The 26020-nt window shown below is 40.8% G+C and overlaps 1 protein-coding gene across 4 annotated transcripts in view; it reads left to right on the top strand.

Moving 5' to 3' along the window:
* Positions 1-1874: 1874 nt before the first annotated feature.
* Positions 1875-26020, top strand: part of PIGR (polymeric immunoglobulin receptor) — a 39341-nt gene continuing 15195 nt past the window's right edge. The window contains exons 1-3 of one of the 4 annotated variants that reach the window (XM_072997252.2): positions 1875-4120; positions 5876-5985; positions 24872-24978. In XM_072997252.2, the coding sequence (XP_072853353.2) occupies positions 24924-24978 (55 nt within the window). In that variant the 5' untranslated portion in view covers positions 1875-4120; positions 5876-5985; positions 24872-24923. The remainder of the gene's footprint in view (positions 4121-5875; positions 5986-24871; positions 24979-26020) is intronic. The other 3 variants (XM_072997253.2, XM_020810678.3, XM_020810677.3) reach the window with 3 other exon arrangements.

Below are 26020 nucleotides of genomic sequence, written 5' to 3' on the forward strand. Positions count from 1 at the left end.
TTGTTGTGGATAATTGGTAATTCCTGTATAATTATCACAGTTTAAAGTACAAACAACAACCGCACAGAGAAAGCATAAGAGAATAGCTCTAGTCTCAGAGCCTCCCCTCCCCTTCACAGTAAGTAGCACTTCATATTTTAAAAATCACTGGAAGCAGTTTAAGTAGAAAAAGAAAGAAAGCATCTTTACTGACCGTTGCAATCTGTAACAATGACCTAGTTTTTCATTTGTTTTATTGTTATAACTATTGTTAGCAGCAGTATTTTTATTGTTACAACTACTCTTACAAACAGAAGAATAAAAGGAATGTTGCAGTCTCCACACATGGGAGAAACTGCCTCCATGACTGCATGGTGGAAAGGGTCAGAGGAAGAGAGAGACCCAGACAACGCACGGACAACAAACAGGAAGAAGAGTGGTGGAAGTGTGAAGACTTGCTTTAGAGGTGGGGAAAAAGAACCTTAGCAATAGGTTAGTGGCAAAAAAATAATCACTTTAGGTTGTGAGGAGCCCCCTCCCACTGATACCCAGCGCTAGTGCATGCAAGATGGGTATTTTCTGGTCAGTGATCATTGTCAAGAGAGGGAGCTAACAATTTTGTTCATGATCATCTTAACTTTCTGATCAATGGTATAACAGATTAACCATAATAATTCCTGAAGCATTTATATATAGATAGTTGTAGGTGATCACGAAACAAAGGAAGGCTAATTGCCTTAGAACAAAGGAGCCGACAATGCATGTCTGAGCCAGCGGAGCCTAAAGGCAATGCCCTGAGAGCTATTTTCATTAACTTAGCATGTTTACATAGTATGTTGTCAAAATTCAGATAGGATAATAGTTACCTAATCACAACTAGGATTGGCTGAAATAACTCTTTGATCTTATGCTCTACCTCTAAGCGAAAGGGCAGAATATGGGGTTACCCCGCCTGCTGGCAGCTGCCACTTCCTGTCAGGAATATATGCACACTACTGGAACAGAATGCAGCTATAACCTTTAGCAGAAGTTTCCCACAGATAGTAATGGTTGGCTTTGCTCTCATTGCCTTGTTTCTGTGGCACTAAGCTTTAGGAAAGGCATTTCTATAACAGCAGTCTTAATAAAATTTCTTTTTCCCTGTGTAGTTTGCTGTCAGTAATACAAACAGAGAACAGTATTTAGGTGAGCCATAACTTTCAAAATGAGATATTGCAAATACTTTGTGGGTGTAAATGGGTTTAAATGTGAAGAAAAAATCTTGATAATAAGAAAGATATTTGGTGTTGTTTGTATGGCAGCATTTCTGACTCCAGATACAAGAACCATCAAGCTGAAATTTGTTATTAACTGAAATTGTACTTGCTTTGTTTATTAGGTCATAAGAGAGATCTCAGGGAGACTGCTCTTCAGAAATCTTTGCCCACTTAATTCTTTCCCCCCTCTGAAATAAAACTGTGAGAGAGGCCAAAGTCCAGGTATCATGTTTCCAGAGCCACCTTAGTCAGAGCTGTAAATAATTTACTTTATTTTGAAGACAGGTGTTGTACTACATAACAATTCTGGGGGGTTTCTATCATTATATTCTCTTACTTGCATTCTAATGTAGATTAGAGCCCCCGGAAGCAGCATCAGTTTTGCAGGTGATATTGTTCTTCGGTTGGCAATTGCATATTTTCAGAAAACTGACATCTCAACAATTAGCACAATGCTGAAATTTGTTTAGGAAGTTGCCAGTGCCCTAACTGAACAAAAGTTCAAAACAGCGCTCTGTCAAAAAATTTAGTGCAGATCTAAAGTTGACTTGTCTTTGCACTTCCAAATATGCTTTGGACAACCTCATATTCTAGATCTTCATGAGTGATTTTGTTACCTCCAGTTAAGATCCTCATTTTTGCACCAAGCTTACTAATGCACTGTTATCCCAATTCACAGTAAAAATAAGGAACTCACGGTATGAGATACAAAATAAGCTTGGGAAAACCCAAATTTGAGAAATACAGCTCCAGAAGAGAGTATCCCACAACGAGTGAGGAATATGTGAACCTTCAAATGTTGTTGGAGGATAATTCCCATCATACCCAAGGATGAAGGATCATGAGAACTTTAGTTCAACATCTGGAGAACTACATTTTCCAATTTCTATGGCATTGAACTCTATAAGTCCAATATATTATTTGCATAAAGGACACTTCTGAACATGGTTATAATTATGATAATAGAAAACCAAGGTAACATGCTCCAAAATAACATTTGAAATTATGCAAACCATCCAGTCACATATCCAGGAAAATGAGATAGGATAGAATTGCATTCAATGCTTTCTTTGGATACAAGGCACTAAAATATATATAGTAGAAGGCAGTCTAAAGCTTGCTTTTGGAGGCTAAGGCATGCATTGGGAATGTTACATCTTTAATACATTTTTGATTAGCTCTCTTTCAAGGTTTTATATCAAGGAGGAACTAGGATCTACTAAGGAACATCAGCATTCTGAAACTTGTAGAAATCACTTTCATTGTTCCTGGCTACACATTCCTATCTGTTTTCTCTCTATATCCAGTCCCTCAGAGGGTGGCCATTATCAAGGCCAGCAATCTCTAACAGATCAAATCAGACTGACAGGAGTGAACAACTTAGTGTGAAGTGAGACATTCCTCTAAGCCTTCCCCTTTTACCCAGAGAAAAAGGAAAGGGGCGGGGGGAAACCCTAGTTATTCAGCCAGGGAAGGTCCACAATGAATTCTACATTCTTCGTCAAATCTGAAGAAGAACATTATTGCACTAGAGCAGCTGCTTTTTTCTTCTTGTTGTTCCTCTCTCATTGGATGTCAGCATGGCTGTTCTATCTTTGAATTCAGCAGGTCCAATTAAGAACATTGTGATCCACCTTAACCTAATATTGCCTGCTAGAATTCTGAAAAATAGAAGTAATTCCTGTGCAAAAAAGCAGAGCATTGCTATATGGGAAATAGATCAACATCCTCAACTTTCCAATTCTGGAGCTGCAATTGATACTGAAGCCTTTGTGGGGGGGGGGAGGAAGAGATGCATTGTCTCATCGAAGAAAACTGCAATTTGTGAGCTAAGGAACTGTTATAGCTTTTGCAACGAAAGCAATCCTTGTCTTCCAGCAAACAAGCAAACAGTGACCCCAGCCCCATTAAGAAAAGGCACATTGGGATAGCATAAAAAGGATTTACAATATATTTGGGATGATCTTTTTCTTGATAAATCCAGTGCTTTAAATTTGTTGTTCATTATATATTTTAGAGGAAGATGCACTTTTAAAATGTGTTCAGTATTTGTAATAAATGCATAAGCCAAATCCAATGGTGCAATCAAGTTATATCAGGCTCTGATTTTTATGTTGGATCCTTTTATGATGGACCCTTTGGTGACATGGTATGAGTATTCAATTGGGTCAAGCCACGTTAACCTAGATCTGCTCAGGCACAGGAATGGGTGGTGGAGGAATATTTTTGCTAATTCTGCCTCAGACGTTTTTCCCAAAGTCCAGCATCTAGTGCATATTAATAAAGTACCTTAAAGTTGGACCCACATAGTAACCTGGGCCCATATTTCTCTTAATGTTAAGTCACTGACTTTAGTACCACTTTAATAAGTAAAATGTGCCACTCCTTGGTGTTCCAACTCTCTTCTTGCTTGTCTCACTTGTTTCGTTTCCCTTAAACATATTTAGCCTGAAAAAAAAATCTATCTCCTTAGTAAAAACACAAAAGTATTTAATATTGCAATTATTAGAGCACTTCTGAAACATTAACACATTGGAGGCTGCAGACAGTATTCTCCGAATGTGAGTGTTATGTTGCTTATATAATCATCTGCAATATACCTGTGTGAATTTGTGGAGTGGGAGTTGATGTCCCTTTAAGAAGTCTCAACAGGTAGATAGATGTACAGGGCTGGAACAACCAGTAGGTCTTAACATACTTTCACTTCTTGTGAAATCCATTGTTGTGCCAGCTGCACTTAGGGAGTCCAGGAGCACACAGTGACACAGAAAGACGTCTCTTGGGGTTACGACAGTTGCTGTTTCTTTGTCTAATAGGCAAAGATTGAAGAGGTAAGAAAAGAACCATTTGAACCAGTGGCCTACTCTATACAACTAATCAGGAGAGTGAGTAATGCTTATTTACTATCGCTGCATTTCTTACTATTGCTGCATTGCCATCCAGGAAGGATCTGGTCAAAAAAGAAAGTGAGAGAGAAGCCCGAGATAAACTGGGTGAATGACAACTTTTATTTTCAGATGCTGTTAAGCTGAGACATCATATTTAGTGAATTCCCAGAGAGGAACAGACTCTAAAGATTTTAAGGATGTTAGGACTGTTCTAAAGATATAACATGCAATTAGTTTGAATGTACTCTATCTACAATGACTCTAGAATGAACTATGCTGGGACATAGCAGCTCTTGAATCCCCAGCTGTAGAATCCATTTTATATGAACACTTCAATGAAATTTAGTTGTGCTTACCTAAGGGAAGCCCCCACTGACTCTGATGTAATTTAGAGATTTATTCTAGCTGTGTATATTTCAGAAACATGTATTAAAGTGCAGGTGGCTTATTATGTATTTTGAACTGTTGTTCACTTCCTTGAGACAGTGAACAATATGGGATATAAATAAAGTTACTACTACTACTACTACTACTACTACTACTACTACTACTACTACTACTACTAATAATAATAATAATAATAATAATAATAATAATGCTACAACAACAACAATAGTAATAGTAATGATGATGATGATGATGATGATGATAGGAAAATATCTAATTTTATCATTTGATGCTGCATCCATTGTTTGCCTCTGTGTACATCGGGGGGGTGCTGAAAACACCACTTGGCTGCTGACACAGAGCAACTGCAAGGGTGGACAAAGGGGACCCTGCTTTTGATGCAGAACAGCTTTCTCCCATCTTGTATACATGCTAGACTACACCTCGCACAATCCACAAACCATATTGGGGTGATGGGAGATCTAGTCCTAAAATTCTGAAGGATTCCAGGTTGGAGAAGGCTGCAATTGATTACTGCTTGATACTAGCAGGAAGAAGGGAGCAATCCTGTTTTGCACAGGTTGTGTGACTGAAGCACTGTGGCTAAAGTACCACTATAGATATTGGACTTTGTCAGAAGGGTCTTTCGGTATTGTTTATTTCTGTGGAAGCAACAGTCTTGTGATTCCACATCCCCACTCCAAAGTCTGCTGTAGGTGGAATTCAACAGAAGTAAACATTTTCCTGAAATCACTTGTTTTTGTCAAAACTGAGAAGTAATTTAGGTACTAAAAGAGATGGAAAGGCCACCTGAAGTTTAAACTACGTAGATGATAATAAATGGCAATTTTTAGCTGTGAGAATTTCTATTTTTCTCTCATAAAGAAATTGTGGCATTTGCAGCATTTTCTGCCCCCCTCTGTTTTTTGACCACTACATGATAGATGATGAATTTAATTTTTAAAATTAATTTGAGAGGAGGTTTAGCCTTTCTTTGCTTGTTTATTAGGTGTGTGTGTGATCTGAATTGGGCCCTTGCACACTTTTAAGTTGAACAGAACAAAATGAATGAAACAAAAACAAAACAGAACTTTCACAGATACATGTAACCTGCTTAATGTATTGCTTCTGAGCCTGTTTTCAGGACCCCTCAAACTCTTCTATATGTTATAAGGGGGGAAAAATCCCCTCCCCAAAAAAGTGAATTGCCCTGGAAGCATCCTGAAATGATGATTCATCTCACAAATACGTTACAGGGGACCTTGTATAACTTAGCACTAAACCTTTTTAAGAGCTGGACTCCTGGTCACTTATGATAATAATTAGCTGACTGGATAGCTCAGTGATTTAGGTGTCTTGCTGCAGAGCCAGAGGCTGGGAGTTCTATTCCCCACTGTGCCTCCTATGAGTGGATCCAGCCTGTGTGGCCCTGGGCAAGCTGCACAGTCGTGGGGCACCCCCAGAAGAAGGAAATGGTAAGCCGCTTCTGAACATTCTCTACCTGGAAAACTTTGAAAAGAGTTAGAACTAACTTGATGGTACATGATTATCATTTTTATTTTAGCTTTTCGACATTGTTGTCAATTCCTGTAACCCTCCAAGGTAGAAAATTGACTTCTGGCTCCAGTGAAGTTGCCCACCCCAGTTTAGATTTTTTTTTTTTGTCTTCCCACTTGTGAAATAAAATCAGTTCCACGTCTCTGCATGGACCAACCCATATAATCCAAGTCAAAATGGCCACCAGTCAAATACCAGTACATTATACTGAAAAGTGTGTCTTTACAGCGTTTAAGTGAGGAGATCAGGGTTGGTCTTGACAACTTTAAATCGAGGGTCCTGAATGTTGTCAGGAACGTTGTCACCTGGCCCTAAATGCTGAAGGAAAAACCATCAGAGCAGAACCTGTTGTACATTTATAGCCTCCCCAGCAATTTAGAATCCTGGCTGCATCCAGGATCACTCCTTTCTAAGGATAGAGAAAGGGATGATGTGCAGTGAGGTGAGGGGGGATAATGAGGGCATGACAATGATGCAGGCAGAGCTGGGAAACATGGCTCTGCTCTGCTTCCCAACCTCTTCTTATAATTGTTTGTGGGAAAGATAGCTGCACAGGGTTATAGTCATTAATTGTCATTAACCGATATAGAATTGAGGGAGAAAAAATCCGGATCCCAGGTGTGGGAATTGTTCAAACTGTAAGCAACAAGACTTGGCAATTTTATACATATATTATTTTTATAGTCCACCTCTTCTGCAGGATAACTCTTGGCAGCACATATGGTCCTTTCCCCATTGCCAGTTTTACCTTCACAAAACATTTGAGAGTAGATTATTGTTAGCAGCATGCAGGATTAAGTTGCACCAGTGACTTGACTCAGACTTCACTTGTTTCAGTGATTCAGACTTAACTCTCGACTTTGAACCAACCCACCTCTCCCTTTTTTTCTAAGGAAAAAAACTTGATTTTAATAGGAACTCAGACTTGGGGCTTGGAACGTGGGACTTGATACCAAAGACTCAGACTCAGACTTGGAACTTGGTAACAGAGACTCGGCCTCAGACTTGGGACTTGGACCTAAAGACTTGCCAACATCCCTGGTTCATTTTTGGATCTCTATTTTAAAATGACTCAATGAATGGGGGAAAATGCAAATGGCAGGGGGTGGGAGGGGCTAGGCAATGTCTCAATTATGTGACCTGTCCACTCAAAGCCCATATTTCCATATTCATTCAACCTAAATAATGTAATTGTATTGCATTAAAGTTGGTAAACTAAGCTTAGTAAGAATACAAAGAACACTGAAGTATTCCAGAATGAAAATCAAACTAACAAACAAAAAAAACCCCACTACCCTATCTAAACAAAAATAGAAAATATTTATATACTTCAATCTGAACTCTCCATTGCACCTCAATAGCTGCAGTCTTCAGAGCTCCTGGACTTTATCTGGAGGTTCAACTGTCATTCACTTGCCTTCTCTGGTGGCAGCAACTCAGACTACTTTTAGTGCATTTAAAAAAAAACACCTTTCCTTAATTCAAATTGCTGACCATCTTTTTAAACCCTGTGATGTTTAATAGGATACATAGGATCTGTTGATGATGCTGTTCCATCCCAATGATGAAAACAGCTTCCTTGCTCTTCCCTGGAATGATACAAATATTATTGATTCACTCCTGTTTTGTACATTGCCTGAAGATAATGCATCAGTGCCTAATTATTAGGCTAACAGATGGTGAGTGGTCCATGGTCATCTAAGCCTTTGTAAAGGATGTTTTATTAGCTCAGGCAACATATAACATTTAATTGTGGTAGGACTTGTGTCCTAATAGAAGCAAGGAGATACCTGAAGGAATACCTGTCTTGGCCTGCCATGCCTCCTGATCTTTGGGAAAGTGTCTTCTCCAAAAACCCTTCATTATATAGAAGTAAAGGAAAGAGATTTCTTCATTGTTATGACCTAACTGTGGAATGTACTCCATAGAGATATATATAGCATATACATCACATCACAAAATGTAATTATTCCAAGTATCGGGGTGAAGAGTAGGGAAACAAGATACTTTGTATAAGACCCATTCTCAGCTTGCTCATTTGTTGAGAAATTAAAACTTCTCTCTTTTGCAATCATTCCAAGTCCAGAATGAACAGGAGGGAGACAAGATAGAAGATCAAATTAGAAGATGGGGAGAAATGTGTTAGGAGCAGGGATGGAAGAAGAGGTAATCTGTCTCTTCTTATAAACTTACTTTAGTTTTTCCTTGCACATCTTTGATCATCTTTTTCTTTATATGAATTTGGCAAAAGCTCAGTGTAACCATAGTGTAAGGTCTTAATGTAAATTGCAGGTGAAGAGTTATCATTTTCCTTTTCTTGAGAATCCAGGTAGTTCTTCTTAATTAGTTGATAGTGTAGATGGCTCACATTACATGAATCATTCTTTGTGAGCAAGATAAAAGCTTAACCAGAACATCTCAGCTAGCTTTTTGTTTTGCTACCACACATGGTAAATTGCATTTCCCAAGCAGTTATTGGAATACACTAATCCTATGATTTGATAATGCATTGGAAAACCACTTGAGGAAACAATGAAAGGAGGTATGTGTATGAGGGCTTTGAAAAGTGAAACTACTTCATAACTCTAAAAGTGGCCATGAAACTGGTTTCTAGCATGACTTTCTCCGAACCAAAGATTTACTCAGCATTAAAACAACATCCTTGTTGGCATGTAAGTGTAATTCAGTTCCGAATGTTGTGTCAAACCACAACAAACAAAATCCTGAGAGCAAATTTATGCACACAACACTAGTTGTTTCAGGATTTATTTATTATAGTTGACTGTGAAACCTGTTGGGCAAGAATGAACAATTTTGAAAGAAATGCAATAAACTTAGTCTATTTCACTTGGATTTCAAATTCTAAAGTCAATCATAGGAAGCTGACTTGTATTGAATTAGCTCATTGTATTGAATTAGCTGGATTCCGAAGAGGCAGAGGAACTCGAGACCAAATTGCTAACTTGCGCTGGATTATGGAGAAAGCCAGAGAGTTCCAGAAAAATATCTACTTCTGCTTCATTGACTATGCGAAAGCCTTTGACTGTGTGGACCACAGCAAACTATGGCAAGCTCTTAAAGAAATGGGAGTGCCTGACCACTTTATCTGTCTCCTGAGAAACCTATATGTGGGACAGGAAGCAACAGTTAGAACTGGTCATGGAACAACTGAGTGGTTCAAAATTGGGAAAGGAGTACGGCAAGGCTGTATATTGTCCCCCAGCTTATTTAACTTATATGCAGAATACATCATGCGGAAGGCTGGACTGGAAGAAACCCAAGCCGGAATTAAGATTGCCGGAAGAAATATCAACAACCTCCGATATGCAGATGATACCACTCTGATGGCAGAAAGTGAGGAGGAATTAAATAACCTCGTAATGAGGGTGAAAGAGGAGAGTGCAAAAAATGGTGTGAAGCTCAACATCAAAAAAACTAAGATCATGGCCACTGGTCCCCTCACCTCCTGGGAAATAGAAGGGGAAGATATGGAGGCAGTGTCAAATTTTATCTTCCTGGGCTCCATGATCACTGCAGATGGAGACAGCAGCCCTGAAATTAAAAGGCGCCTTCTTCTTGGGAGGAAAGCGATGACAAATCTGGACAGCATCTTGAAAAGCAGAGACATCACCTTGCCAACAAAAGTCCGAATAGTCAAAGCTATGGTTTTTCCTGTCGTGATGTATGGAAGTGAGAGCTGGACCATAAAGAAAGCAGACCGCCGAAGAATTGATGCCTTTGAATTGTGGTGCTGGAGGAGGCTCTTGAGAGTCCCCTGGACTGCAAGGAGAACAAACCTATCAGTTCTAAAGGAAATCAGCCCTGAGTGCTCACTGGAAGGACAGATCCTGAAGCTGAGGCTCCAGTACTTTGGCCATCTCATGAGAAGAAAAGACTCCCTGGAAAAGACTTTGATGTTGGGAAAGTGTGAAGGCAAGAGGAGAAGGGGACGACCGAGGATGAGATGGCTGGACAGTGTCTGCGAAGCAACCAACATGAACCTGACACAACTCCGGGAGGCAGTAGAAGACAGGAGGGCCTGGCGTGCTCTGGTCCATGGGGTCACGAAGAGTCGGACACGACTAAACGACTAAACACACACAGCTCATTGATTCATCTCTAGCCCAATACTGTTAGTGCTAACTGTTCGTGGTTCATTATTTTAAGCAGAATTTTCTCCTTGCCCTACCTGGAGATCTGAATTACTGCCTCAGAATCTCCCACCCAGCTACTAACCAACCTGGGCTTGCTTAGCTTTCAAAATCAGATAATAATGGATACTGTATATAGATATATTAATTGTTCAGCTTTGTGCTCCTAGACTGATATAACATCTGCAACAACAACAACAATCTAGATACATTATTTTTCCTCTCCAAATCAATGTAACAAATTGTCAAACAGTGTTTTTTTAATGTATACACTTGCAAAATTGTTTAGGTCCTTCCAGATGCTCTGAATAGTAGCTGTTGCTTTTCTTTTTCTTTTTGAATGGAATTTCCAAGGGGAAAATTTCTCAAGAAGAATATTCTGTAACCACTTTAAAATATAAGAACACAGGAAAAGCTCTGCTGGATCAGACCAAGGCCGGTTCACAAAGTACCCAACTAGTTGCTCATGAGAAACCTACAAGCAGAACATGAGTGCAGTATCACCTTTCCATTCATGCATAACAATAGCTCATGTACAGAAGCATAGTTCCTCTGCTACTTCCTCTGGTACTGTGTCCATTGAGAGGCTCATCACTCATGAATTTGGGCAGTCCCTTTTCAAAGCGACCATGACTTTTTATGGCAGTGAATTCCACAGAAGTCTATATTGCTTTTAGGAGTATCTTAACAACGGCCTTTGATCTATTCTTTATCACACAAAGTTTTTCCCAAGGACATAGCCTTATAATATTCAGCAAATTAATGAAGACAATACCTTTTGCAACTACAGTCAAGAATAGTTGCAAGAACAGAGCAACTCTCATTGTGATAAGGATTTCCCTCAACTCTCATAAGCATTTTCCTAGCTGCACCCACCATGAAGATGAAATTTCAGGAGAGTGTAGCAGGCAACAGGTCAAAGCAATGATGTTTCCCAGTGCTTCTATCAACAGCAATAAAAACACTTAATGCTATTATCAAGTTTTATTATAAGGATGGATTCAGATTTAGCCTTAGAAGAGATCCACTGAAATCAGTAAGACTTACATTAGCCATGCATCCAGCTCACTGTCTTGTATGGTTATCTAACATGGTTTGGCATTGCTCCTTCACTCCTGTTTTGATTGTGTTATGGCTATATAGTTTTAAAATGATTTTCCCCATGGCACTTGAAATGTATTTAGTAAGGTTTTAAAATATATGTTGGAAACAAGGAAAATGAGAAATAGGATGTGAAAAGTAACTGAGCTGTAATTCTGTATCTTTGCTCCTTCCTCACCTTCTCTGTCTGGGGAAGGCAAAGGGCAAGCCAAACTAGCCAGCACTCAGTTAGTGATCTGATGGAACTAGGAACATCACAAGGCCTTGTAACAGTGGTTCCTAACTTTGGGTAACCCAGGTGTTCTTGGAGTGCAACTCGAAGAAAGCCTGGCCAGCACAGCTGGTGGTGAAAGATTCTGGGAATTGCAGTCCAAGAATACCAGGGTTACCCAGAGTTGGGAACCACTGCCCTATAATGTCATCCAGCCCAAAGGGAGGTTGCAGAAAGAAAGTTGCTTCCAACCTAAATCAGTTCTGCCCCACTGTTATAATGTAATTCACACATGCCTAAAAATGCTTGCCATTTTTATGAGTGTTTGGCTTGCCACTGTTGAAAGGGAGAGTATAGAGTAACCGAACATAGGCCTTTTCTTTTTCTGATTGTTATGCAGCATGAGGATTTAATGCCTGCCAACCCTTAATAGGAGAAAAAATTAATTGGGCATATTTAAACCATTGGAAGATCCTAAATGTAACAAAATGAATGCGTAATTCTGACAATACTATTTTGCATGGCACTGAAGCCATTTCAGTAAGAAGTGCAAGGTAGAACAATAAAAACTGAAAATATCTGTATCAGTGGAGAACAAGTGAGGTATCATGAACAGAGTGTCAGGCTGTAGTTTAGGAGACCTGGATTCAAATCCATGTTCAGCCACGGAAACTCACTGAAGGGGGTGGCAATAGTAAACTACTCCTTGAATAGCTCCCATATCTTGAAAACCCTGTTAGATTTGCCATAGATGGGAAGCAACTTGATGGCACATAGCAAAACCATACAGCATGAGTTCACAGGAGGGAAACATGGGTAATAAACATGATAAATAAATATATGCATAAATACATAATCAAGGTGAATAAAAATTATATCATACAATACAGATGACACACTGCTTATTTTAGGTAATTCCTATTTAGCTCTGCTGAAATGGTCCTTTTAATAGAACTGAAACCATGGTGTATAGAAGCAGCCCTTCTGCATAGCCCAGCTGCTTGCACCTAATGCACAGCTATCCTATGGGCATGTAGTCCCTAGCCTTCATATTCCCAGGAAATGGAAGGCTAGCTTTTACAGAACACTGTGTGTACAGACTTATGTGCAACAGTGATGCTTGAGCATGCAGTGGGAGTGGGGAAAAAAAGTATAATTTTGTTCCTTGATGTGTCCATTCAGGAGGGCTTCTACAATTTGTTGTAAGGGCAAAAAATATTGGTTCTATTTCCTAATAGAAGAGAAACTGGAATCTAAGAGTCTGAGCCTTTAGATTGACAGGACTATCCATTTCAATGAAATCTCTAGTGACAATGATTAAACTATGAATTATTTAGACACAAAAATTACTGAGGAAATCTCCGATGTTGCATAATGCAGGTTAGATTCAATTTTACAGAAAATAGCATTTATTTTATAGAAATTAGCCCCACAATTAATCTTGAAGTAGCATTAATGCCAAAACAACCTCTATCTCTCTATCTGATGTCGATTTGCACAAGTGGTTTAGTAACAGCACCAAGAACGCTGAGAACAGCATTGAAATCACGTTCTCATAAAATATTACAAGTCACACTGACAAGAATTTTAAAAATACTCTAAAAATCCTGTGTAACCAGACAGTGAAAGAACAGAAATGCAAATCTACTTGCTGAGGTTACAGATTGCTTGTAACCAAAACTTCCTGCTACTTGATAGGCACCAGTGACTTACAAAAGGTATTCAAATTTTTGTTTGTACTGGCATCTCTTTTTTCCTGTTACCATGATCAAAAACAGATCTTGTGTTGCTATTCTCAGTTTTCCATCTTCTTCCTTTTGAATACTGAGACTTTTAAAAACCATATATCTCAGAGCTAGAAACAGAGGTAAATTCACACATTGCACCATACAATGATATTTTCATTTCATGTGTGTGATGGTATTTATCACATTTATATTGTTTTTGAGTGGATTATGGAAAATGCCAGGATTTAACTCAATGCTGACATTTATCAGTAATTCTCAACATTACTATATATATCAGTGGTAAGTCCCAGAGAATTCTTCTTTTTTACAAAACTGAATTTCAGTCTTGTGATCTGACAGTGAAGGGCAACAATTACAACAGTACATATTGCTATGCATCAGAAAAAAACTTTTTCCCTACATCAGTTTCAGCTATATTCTAGTCACTTATATTGGCCATAATCCTATTGGTCAGTTTTAAAAATAAACTACAGTGGCAAATTTTTGCTAGTTAACAAGTTGCCAGTTGTATCCCTAGTTGTTCACCAACTCATGCACCAACTTGTGCACCAACTCATGCAACAAGGGATACGAGAGTTGCATTTTACATCACTGCACTTTGGGTGGCAATCCTAACCAATAGGTTCTTGGCCATTGTTTTTTGCTTCTGCCGTGGGTTGGCTGAGGTACAGTAGTGAAAATATTGCAGGACCTTCATGATTGCACAGACAACACAGTAGACCAAGTTTACAGTTCCATGTATGTGAGGATAAGCCACATTGTCAGTTGATCAGGATTAAAACTCCACATAACCAGCACTGGGAGATAGCATTATTAGGCATTTGCTGAGGTCTACATCAGGGCTCATATTAACTTAGGCGTCCTTCAGACTATGGCAATGTGCTCTGTATGGAAGACTTAGAACAGCATCCAGTGTGGCTGAGAAGGCCCATATAGCTGAACCCAAAACCTTGTTTTTGTAGTCTGTCCATCTGCTCTCTTCAGATGTATGAACAGCGACAGAAGCAGGAAATGGCAGCTTCTTGCCGATTTTCTTCTTTACAGACTGAGACAAGATGAAGAGTAGAAGCAAATCAGCAGTAGGGCAAGTGGTAAGGAGAGAGGCCCACTAGGAGAGAACAGGCACAATTGAGACTCGAGCCCCTTGCTCAGAATCTAGTGTCAACAATCACTATCTGCAGGGCATGAATGCCATCCTGCAGAAACTTGTCTTCTTATAGGCAGCTTCCCTTGTTCCTGAGGGTCAAACCTTGTCCTTGTGGGCTCCTTAGGTATCAGAATATTAAAAGAGCTCAGAAAGATATACAATTTTTTAAAAGCCACCAAATCAGTATGCTGAATGTATTGACTCCTATGCGAAAAAATAATCAAAGGAGAAAAGATGCAGTCTTTCTAAAATAGCCAGGAGACCATGATTTTACCACTCCTAAAATCAAGGTTGTTTATTTTATGTTGGCCTTGGAAGTGCTATTGATGGTTTACCAAAAGAGCATTTTTTTCATAGTCAAGGAGTTAATTTTTAGCCTGAATCAAGTAGCCATTGAACTACCTCACAACAAGAGGAAGAAAGATCAACAAAAAAAATCTTTCATCCAAAGGAGGAAACAGGTGATTTTAGTTGCTGGGAATTACCCTTTATAACAAAGTCCATCACCCAATGCCCAGAGAGTAAATCCTTCAGACTGTTTATATAGTGCGCATTTGCCATTCGTCTCAGTCTTGGCAAACATGATCATTGCAAAACACTCCCTAGCTGGAATGATGACCTGGGAAACATCGCTAGTTATATGTGCAAGGTGAGAACTTTGCCTTGAGCAGTGAATTCAGACGTTCTGCAGCTTGGACAGCTGCTGATTGTCACAATGAACAGATACATTTCCCTACTGGCCTTGATTGGTGAGTGGGCAGTGACTACTGCTTCGTGTCCACCACATAGCCCAGTTGCTCACGGTGTCTTGCTCTGAGCATCCCTCAGTTGCACTTGCAACAAGGCAGCAGCTGGCAGGGCCCAGTACTTGATACCATGGGATTGTTCATCAATCATCATGGTCACGAGGACCAGGTATACCACTGTCACATACACTTTGGGCACAATGGCCAGAATTTTGTCTACAGAACGGCTATCATACAAATATGCCACACACACACTCCACTTGCAAGCTTTTCATTTGATTAACTCAACATATGTTGGTTGTGAAATCTACTGTGCAATCAGTTGTGTGACTGAACAAAGGACAATGTGACAAAAGGGGGGAAAACTGCTCTACAACTGCTTTTGTGCACATGAGTTTAACAGGATTTTGACCCATATATCTAAAGACTCCTAAGAACAGGAGTCTCTGAAGTGTGGTATTATTTACATTGCTGTCACTGAGATGGTGATTAAAAACATAGGGATATGAAGGAGGAGGAGGAAGATGAGTCTTCTTGTTTTGGACTGCACAACATTTGTACTGCCACAGCTTTATGCAACAATTGCTGTCTCTTCCAAAGCTATCCATCCGCTCCTTCAGACAAGGACTGTGTTTGAGTGACATTTTGATTTGCTACCTCAAATTCTGTTTGAGAAGCTGGCAATGTATTCATACACAAACTTGTTACGTGTTAGCAAGCTGGAACCGTCTTATGGCAACCCTAATAGGGCTTTCAAGGTGAGTATGCTATTTAATGAGTGGCTTTACTAGTTCCACTCCCCCAATGAATTTCCATAGTGAAAATTAGGTCCAGTGGGTTAACGTGTAACCAGAGAGGATCTGAGGCTATCCACAGATGCTATTAATTTTAAGATTTATTCAAATCACAGCAGTGAATAAGATTGACAAAGTGAAGGCACAATAAAAAAGAAAATCAAAGCCACAACAATGAATTTCTAGCACAATATAATGCAATAGTGAAATGAAAAGTGTAAATCAGAACAATCTGGATTTCAGTATCAGATGAAATTACAATTATGCAAAATCAGCCATATTTAGAAAACACTATATTTACCCCACACCTTCCACCAGCCCTCTAGCTCAGTGGTTCTTAACCTTTGTTACTCGGATGCTTTTGAACTGCAACTCCCAGAAACCCCAGTCAGGACAGCTGGTGGTGAAGGCTTCTGGGAGTTGCAGTCCAAAACTCCTGAGTAACCCAAGGTTAAGAACCAGTGCTCTAGCTGAAACTCACTATGTTTCAGAAGCTTGGCCCAAAGACTGAGAAAGTTCCTGAAGATTCAGGGGAATAGGCAGGAGAATTGATCCACAAAATTAAAAGGGAATGTGCAAAATAAAGCATCTGCATTTGAGCGTAAATGAATGTGACTCTGTGTTTGAGTCTCTTTGTCTCAAGCAACAATTGCTTTTGTTCCACTAATGCCCCTAATTTTCCTGCATTTTGGTTGGCTTTCTTACCCTCACCCCTAAAATTCAGTTCTATGTTAGTAGATGGCAAGCTGGGAGGAAAAGTACATCACGCCTCTTCTTTATTTCCCAAAACTAAATCATCTGTTTGTCTTGTGACACATAACGTGACCATAGCACATTGTCAGAGTACACTTTGGGCTTGGAGCCACTTAAAATATCCAACCTTGTAACCTGCCCACACTATTCCATTGTCTTTCAGCTCAGCCAGAGCCTTGTTGCGACAGCAATCATGTATCTGTCTTTTTTTCCTTCTCATTCCATCACACAAAAGTCAAGACCGAAAGGAATCCTCAGCCCTTTTTTGCCAACAGGAATTGGTCAGCTATGCTGTTTATGAAACAAACCAAAGATTTCCTTGATGCCGTTCCATAGGCAGGCCATTCCATCAGTCAATAATCCAGTCCATAGGCCATATATCCATAGGCCAGTTTAGAACATATGGCTTTGGGTCAGTGTACCATACAAGTTGGACCTGATTAACACATGGCTGAGGAGGGATTCAAACCCAGGCCTCCTGAGTCCTAGTCTGCCACTCTACCCACTAGGGTATCTCACTTGGGAGTATATCCCAGATAACAGACTAACTCTGAAATAAATATTCATAAGACTGGATTGCTATTCAAACACCTTTTTGCCCTTGAAAGAAACTTCTGCTGAAAATATGGTGTGTGCAGGTTTAAAGTAAATCACAGGACCTCAATAGCCATTAATAAGCTCCATCTTATTTTATTTGTTTGTTTATTTATTTGATTTCTATACCACCCATTTGGCAACCCAGGCCACTCTGGGTGGTTTACACAGTACAATGAAAGAAAAATATAAAGGCAAAACAATACAATAACAGGACAATAATATAAAATAGTCAATACAATATAGACAAATGAAAATAATATTAATAAGACATAAAATAAAATAATGAAAGCATGGTAAGGGGCTTGAACATTCGTGAATATCTGGTTGTTTAAGCGCTATTGTATCAGGGTATAATAGAGTCCAAGAAGGACTGTTTAAATAACTGTGTTTTTATCAGGGTGGGGACGATGTCACCAAATTACATAGGTGAGTCAATCCAACCCACAGTCAAAACAATCAACAAAACAAAAAACAGAAACAAAGGAGATTGGACTGATACATCTTACTGAACTAGAAGAAAAAAGCCAGAAACATATGTACACCTTTGCTAAGCATGTAAATGAAAGTGGGATTCATCTATTTTATTGTGCAAATTAATGGGGATACAGTATAATCCATCCTCATTAGTTCTTTTCCATCCAGCTTTGCCTCCAGTACTGGAAATGAGTTGGGGGATGAGCAAGATTCCTCAATCAAGAAACTCTAAGAAGTAAAGCCCTCCTTCATCTTCCAGCTTTACTGCTTAAAGGCCAGAGCCATAACTAGCATTTCTGGCCCCCTGGGCAAGTAGCAGTACATCCCATATATTTTGCCTAAGGTGTGGTTTGTGGCCCCTCACCAAGTGAAAGGATAAGGAGAATGTGATGCCCCACCAAGAAAGAGAAAGTTTTCAGAAAGAAAGGGAAAAAAGATCAGAGAATAAAAGCCAGAGATTTATTTTATTTTATTTTTGCTTCATTTCTATGGTTCATTTCTTCTAGTGAAGGGGCCTGTGGTGGCTCACAAATGATTAAAACAGGTTGGACTAAAAACCTTGCCAGTAAATTCATGTCTAGGTTCAGGGGCATCTAAAATATTGGAGCTCTGAGATATCTAAAATATTGGGGCTCTGACAGAGGCAAATTCCTGATTGCACCCCCCACCCACCCACCTCTATTACAGTCCTGTTGAAGACTTCTCCTGCTTAACAGATCATCTTTCATCACTGAAGTCAGGGGAGAGGGTTTGCTCCCATCCAAGTTAGTCAATGAATGTCCAAGAAGAAACTTAGCTGTTCTCGATCATCCCAAAGTGCAGGACACACAACAATGGGATCAAGTTACAGGAAGCCAAATTTTGGCTGAATATCAGGAAAAACATCCTAACTGTTAGAGCAGTAAGACAATGGAACCAATTTCCTTGAGAGGTGGTGAGTGCTCCAACACTGGAGGCATTCAAGAGAAATTTGGACAACAACCTGACAGAGATCCTTTCATTGAGCAGGGGGTTGGACTCGATGGCCTTATAGGCCCCTTTCAACTTCATTATTCATTCTATGAAAACTGCAAAGTGAAGTAAGATTTAAAGGAACTGTACATTCCTATAGCAAGAGGTTGTTCTTTATTTACTTATAAACCAGTTTGTTACCAAAATGCAGAAAGCGGTATAGAACAAAGCAGAAAACTGTAACAATGTCAAAGTTTAAAGACTTTTAAAGGACTTTTAATTTTTTTAAAAAAGTTTAAATAGCATATTACCACACTTATAACCAATAAACTACAAGAGAGGGATTATTCTGTAGCCAATACAAAGAGATGGCAAAAAGAAAATCTGTGCTCCAAGGCTGCTAGAAAAAAGGCTGGGTTTTGGATGTTCATCAGGTGGATCTTTTGAGAGGAAATGTTCCTTGTGAGAGAGCACGTGCATCTGTGAACTCGCCAAAGGTCTTTGTGAAACCCTGTACTTCTGAGAGAGAAAAGACACAGAGAAAGGGAGAGCAGGATGATGGATGAGAAAAAGACTGCAGAAAAGGGGGAGGTTCTGAAACACCACTATCCATTTAACAAGAAGAAAGCTGATTAATAACTACTACATAATAATCATAATAGTCATGTGCTGTCAAGTCAATTCTGACTTATGACGACCTTTTTCAGGGTTTTCCAGACGGAGAGTATTCAGAAGTTGTTTAATCATTCCCTTCTTCTGTGGGTGCTCTGGGACTGCGCAGCTTGCCCAAGGCCTCACAAGCTGGAACCAGTTAATCAATCAATCAGTCAATCAATCTGTGATGACATGGTTGTTCCCTGCCACCCAAAACAGTTGGTGACATTACCTTAGAGACTGGAAATGTTACTTTTTTGTACTACCATTCCCAAAATTCTCCACCTTGCGAGGATGCTGGCCATACTGCGGGATATCGTGGCCATGCTGACTGAAGTACAGTGGTGCCTCGCTTAACGAGCGCCTCGCTGATCGATGAAATCGCTTAACGAGGCGCTCTGGGCCATCGCTGGAGCATTCGCTCAGCGATGGCCCCTATGGCGATTTTTCGCTTTGCGATATTCGCTAAGCGATTCGCTTAGCGAATATCGCATAACGAAGCGGGGGAGAACAGCTGATCGGCGGTTCCAAAATGGCCGCCGGAAGGTCCGCGCCGCATTTTCGCGCCCTGCCCTCACTTACCAAGGGCGCGAAAATGGCGGCGCTATGGCAGAACCTCGCTTAACGGTGAGTTTTCAAGCCATAGGAACGCATTGAACAAAGTTCAATGCGTTTCTATGGCTTTTTAAATTCCATTTAGCGATGTTTCGCTATAGCGAAGGTTAATCCGGAACGGATTAACCTCGCTATGCGAGGCACCACTGTATTCAAAAAAGCATGGGACATGCAATCTGAAAACTCACAGAGAAGTAAGTTCTGTTGAACTCAAGGGTGTGCATATTTGGGGAGCATTTTGTACCAATTGCAATGATGTTTATTAATGCAAGATGGATTATTTCCAAAATTGCTAAAGGTTTACTTGAAAATGATACAAGATCTAGTGATTATGCAGGAGAAGATCCAAGACAAACAGAAGGGGACGAGGGGCAAAGATCAGATTGATTGCAAACAGAAACAGGATTTCAAGGAGTGGTTTGGAGGAGTTGTGAAGTGCTTTGCATGCAGCCCTTTTCTTCCTGCTGCATGTGTAAGTAAAAGGACAACAAGAATAATGCCAGGAGAAAATATTATTGAAGGTGAACACAGAGATGGACGGTGAAGGCCAGCACTTGCAAAAAAATATCATATTGGTAAAGGCATTTTATTGCATGTCATTAAGTCAGTTCTAACTTTTGACTTATGGATATACAGTACTCAGAAGTGTTTTACCCATACCTCCTTTGGATGGCACGCCAGATGTGCACAGGTGGTCTCAGCCTATGTAGGCCGGTCTTAGGTGGGGATGGATGCCTAGACTTTAAACTTACCACACACGAATGTGTGCACACATACAATAAGAAATAAATATACAGTAAATAAATAAAACATTCTCCTGCTCCAGCACTGCTCACCCTGAGATTTTTGTGCCAGGGTAACACAACAGTTCTCCCACCACTTCAGCCACCACACGGAGACATGGCAGACCTAACTGAGGCCCTGGCTTTGATTTAGCCACTTGCAACACTAGAAATGTCTGCTTCTTTAACTAGGTTTTATTAGACTCCTCTGACACAAACACTGGCTCTAAGAAGCCCACTGATTTTTTTAATTATTTAATAAAATTTTTTGAAAACAAAATTTAGGATGATAATTTGGGACACTATCAAAAGGAAGAACATGGAAAGCACAGAACTCAATTCTGCAAGCAGGCTTAACATAATTCTCAACTGAAAGGAAAGAAATACAGGCTGAGAAGGCCAATTTGAAATAATCCCTTCCAAACTGAAGACAAATACAATCCGGTTCAGCGCCCTGATTTTGCTGGTTTTGGGACTGCCTCATTGCCTCGGCCTGCTGAACAAGGGTCTCTTCAAATTGGGAGAAGCCATGGTGCACCGCCTGCCTCCAGGTTGAATGCTATGATGCCAAAGTTTCCCATCTGTTAAGGTCCATTCCTAAGGCCTTCAGATCCCGCTTCCAGATATCCTTGTATCGCAGCTGTGGTCTCCCTCTGGGGCGATTTCCCTGCACTAATTCTCCATACAGGAGATGTTTTGGAACCCGCCTGTCAACCATTCTCGCAACATGCACAAGCCAACGTAGACGTTGCTATTTCAGTAATGTATACATGCTAAAAATACCAGCTTATTCTAGGACTACTCTATTTGGAACTTTGTCTTGCCAGATGATACCAAAAATGTGTCAGAGACAACTTCCTCACCTGCCATGCACAAAGGGTCCAGGACTCACTGCAGTACAGTGTACTCAGGACACAGGCTCTATAGACCTGGATCTTGGTATTGCTGTCAGCTTCTTATTAAACCACACTCTCTTTGTGAGTCTAGATAATATGGTAGCTGCTTTGCCAATGTGCTTATCCAGCTCAACGTCTAGAGAGAGGGTGTCAGAGATCATTGATCCAATAACTTCTGTTCTTGTGTAGAGATGGTAATAGAGGGAAGTGCCTGGCCTATGACTTGTGTTTTCTTCAGGGTGATTGTTAATCCAAAATTTTGGCAGGCCTTACTAAAACAATTCATAAGTTGTTGGAGATCTTCACTAGAATGTGCAACAACAGCTGCATCAACAATGAAGAGGAAGTCCCACATGCATTTCAGCTGGACTTTGGTCTTCGCTCTCAATCTAGAGAAATTAAAGAGCTTTCCGTCTGATCTAGTCCAGAGATAAACACATTCTGTTGCAGTTCCAGAAGCATCCTTTAGCACGACAGCAAAAAAGATCCCAAACAGAGTATTCTCGAAGGCTTTCACGGTCTGGATCCGATGGTTCTTGTAGTCCTACAAACTACACCAGAACACAGACATAGTTCTAAATCCTGTCCTCTGAAGATGCCAGCCACAGAGACTGATGAAACATTAGGAAGAAAAAGCTTCAGAACACGGCCAAACAGCCTAGGAAACCTACAACAACCATCCCAAACAAAGTCAGGGCGAGGAAACAGCCTTGTTTCACTCTGCTTCAGATGTCAAAGGGATCTGATGTTGAACCATTAAAAACTACAGTGCCCTTCATTTCTTTATGAAACGACCTTATGATGTTAAGGAGTTGAGGTGGACATCCAGTCTTGGGAAGTATTTTAAAAAGTTCGTCCCTGCTAACCAAATCAAAGGCCTTTGTGAGATCTATGAAGGCCACAAAGAGTGGCTGTCATTGGTCCCTACATTTCTCCTGCAACTGTCTGAGGGAAAATACCATACCAGTGGTGGGTCTATTAGCTCGAAATCCACACTGTGATTCTGAATAGACTCTGTCTGCAAGCACCTGGAGCCTCTTCAACACAACACGGGCAAGCAGCTTCCCTACAACGCTAAGAAGAGAGATGCCACTGTAGTTATTGCAGTTGCCCCTGTCACCTTTGTTCTTGTACAATGTGATGATGTTTGCAGCCTTCATGTCCTCTAGTACTCCACCTTCGCTCCAGCAAAGACAGAAGATTTCATACAGCTCAGTGGTGATGATCTCTTTACAGCACTTCAGCAGGGATGTTATCATTCCCAGGTGCCTTGCCGGAGGTGAGGGAATCCAAGGCCACTTTTATTTCTGCTAAAGTTGGTTCACTGTCCAACTCTCCCAAGACAGCCAGGCACTCAATGTTATTTAATGCCTCTTCGGTTGCTACATTCTCTCTAGAATATAGCTCAGAGTAGTGCTGCACCCAGCGTTCCATTCAGTATTGCACAGCGCCCTGATAACTGCATGTGATCTTGCTATATATCTATGTTGACATTGCCCTCTAGTGGTTTAAATCAGAACATTACCACATTATCTGGAAGTTGAATCACGGCAAGATAATCTCACCTGGATGACTGAGAATCTTCACAGATATATTACCATATTATCAAAACAGGACAGCAGCCCATTAAACTTTAAAAGTGGGTTTTTCACATTTTGAATTTCTCTAATTTCTAAACAATTAGACAATTGGCTAGCTACTATAGTGCAAATATTACCATATGCAAAAGAGATGAATTTTGTTTAATCAAATAAATAATTTCTCTCTGCAGTTAATCACATTATTGTAAAAGGCACTCCCTGATCAGGAAATGTTTGTTTCAGAAGAACTTAATGTTCATTCTTTATAGGGTAGATTCAACTGCAAAGTATAAAAATAATGATATATAGGCCACCCTATTTTGAGGCTCAGTGTTGCTAGGGCTCCCTCAATATATGGCAAAACTGCTGCTCCTCAACCTCTGGAGGGCAAAGGATTTTTGTTTGTTTGTTGTTTTGGGGGGTTTTGGCAGCAATTCTCCACCCTTTGTTTTAAATACAAGGAAGAGGAGGTGGTGGGAGTCTACCTGTTGCTTACACCTTCTCTTTAAAAACTTGAGTTTTCTCTAGGCAACACCAGTACAGGTTCAGCTGTACTCAAGGATGGCTAGTATTTGCATCTAGTCAGGGAATTTTTTTACCTTTTACCCCCTAAAAAATTTATATATGCCGACATTACCCCCTTGATTTGAAAGGAAGGATCTCGGTCACACGTGGCCAGTTGAGCGCTGACGCCTGCGCCCGGGCCACCCATGCCTGGGACGCCTCCTCCACCACCACTGCAACCTTGCGGGGCTGTGCTCGGTCGTTGGTCCCACAGGGGTGGCTCCCTTTCTCTGCCAGCAGGTGGCTTCTGGGCAGCCGTCGAAGAGCAGCGGGCGGCTCGCCCACCGGGGGCACCCAACACTGCCTCCTGCTCTGTGTTGGGCCTTGGCATCAGGGCTCCCGCAGGCCTCGCCATCAAAGCGCAATGACAGCTGCTGCACGGAGGGTGAGAGGCTCTGCCAGGCCTGGCCAGCCAGTGCAGAGGTGCCGCTGAAGGAAGTCACATGGCCAAGCAAGTGCTGCTGCCGCCTGATGGGCTCCTCCGGGAATGGAGACGGGGTATGGGGTGGCGGCGGCCTGGTGCTCGGAGGATGAGCCTGGTCCAGGCTGCCGTCATGGCTGTGCCCTCCCTCCTCTGCCGCGACCCACCTCTCCAGGCACTGGAAGGATAGGCTCCTCCTGGCTGGGGCGCTCCGGCCACTCGCCCCCGGCCTTGCCCTCTACCATGGTCGCCCCCGCTGCCACCTCAACTGCTGTACGCTGCTGGTCGGCGCCTGTCACCAGCCACCAGATGCTGTGGCTCGGTTGCAGCCAGGCTGGAGAAGGGGGTGAGAACGGGGCGATCGGGAAGCCAGGGACCCCCTCCGGGCAGAAGAGGAGGAGGGGGGGAAAGTGGTTAGGGTCACATCCTCATTACCCCCAGGATTTTCATTTTTATCCCATTTGGGGTAATTTAACCATGTTTCCTGACCACTGATCTAGTGAATAAATTACATTGTACTTAGCTGGTCAGCAATTAGAGTTTGCTTATCCTGTACTGTACTACATATACAACCATCATAAATGTTGTTTGATAACAGTTATATTGATTTATTTTCAAGTTGCAGTCTCTACAAGGAACCAGAATCTCACATATAGAAACCGTCTCTTGAAATGGGTCTCCTGGCCATCATCTTTTTATTAGTCTTTTTTCATACTGAACTTGCAAGTGAGTATTTCATCAGCCATCAGGGAATTAAGAACTGCTTCTGCTACATGGGATAGTAGTTTGAAATGCTTGTACTTTTTAAGGTACTGCAGCTCACAAGCAACTGCAATGAAATAAATACATGAGGCATGATCTAGCCAGTAAAATATGCATTCATATATTATACATATTCACCTAGCATTTTAAAATATGAATTTAAATTAATTCAACTTAAAAACATTTCAGTTTGGCTGGATAATCTCATGTTAGGTCATTACAAGACTGTAATCATTTCTGCTTAACATTTTAATTTTGATACATTAACAAAGTTACTGGGCAAAATCCTGTTGTTTAACTGCACCTGGTGTAACCCAATTCAGGAGCAGGAAACATTTAATTTACACTAGGTAAAAGCTTCCTATCCATCTGTTTAGGTTCCAGGGCTCCCTGAGGCTCCCTTTTGTCCTGAGGAAGCCTTTGGGATCCTCAGGGTGATGGGAGAAGACATTTCAAAGAGAAACATTGCTGCTGGACTGCTGGAGGTGGTCCTGATGCCAGTCTTCCAGGCTCCCTATGGCTTCCCTGAGGCAAAAGTGAGCCCGAAGGACCTTGAAACTTAAAATGGAGAGGGGAAGGGAGGTTTTAACTAGTTTAAATTAAAATACACTTGTTGCAAAGTTATGCAACAGGATTTGTTCTCTGTTTCTTTCCCATTGCTATCCTTTTTCATAGTACTGAAATGAAAACTAGCTGGTTTCATGATGGATAACTTGTTCAAACCTACCTGACTGGCAGTTTCACACCACGTGGCTTGACATTGCTTTGTTCCATTTTTAGTTCAGGTTCAAATGAGTTTTAGAATGTCAGTATGCTGATCACATTTCCAGTGAGATTCCTTTCAGTGACTGCAAAATCTGAATTCACTTAACTCATTAAACTTGTAGTCAGTTTCCAATCAAGTGAAATTTCCAAATTAGTGACCAATCACTCAGACTAAAGAGCAGAAGCAAGACTTTGAAAAGTTTATTGTTGGCCTCCAATTTGCACTGGCCATGCTGCTGGT

This window comes from Pogona vitticeps, chromosome 4 (genome assembly GCF_051106095.1).
Source record: "Pogona vitticeps strain Pit_001003342236 chromosome 4, PviZW2.1, whole genome shotgun sequence".
Taxonomy (NCBI): Eukaryota; Metazoa; Chordata; class Lepidosauria; order Squamata; family Agamidae; genus Pogona; species Pogona vitticeps.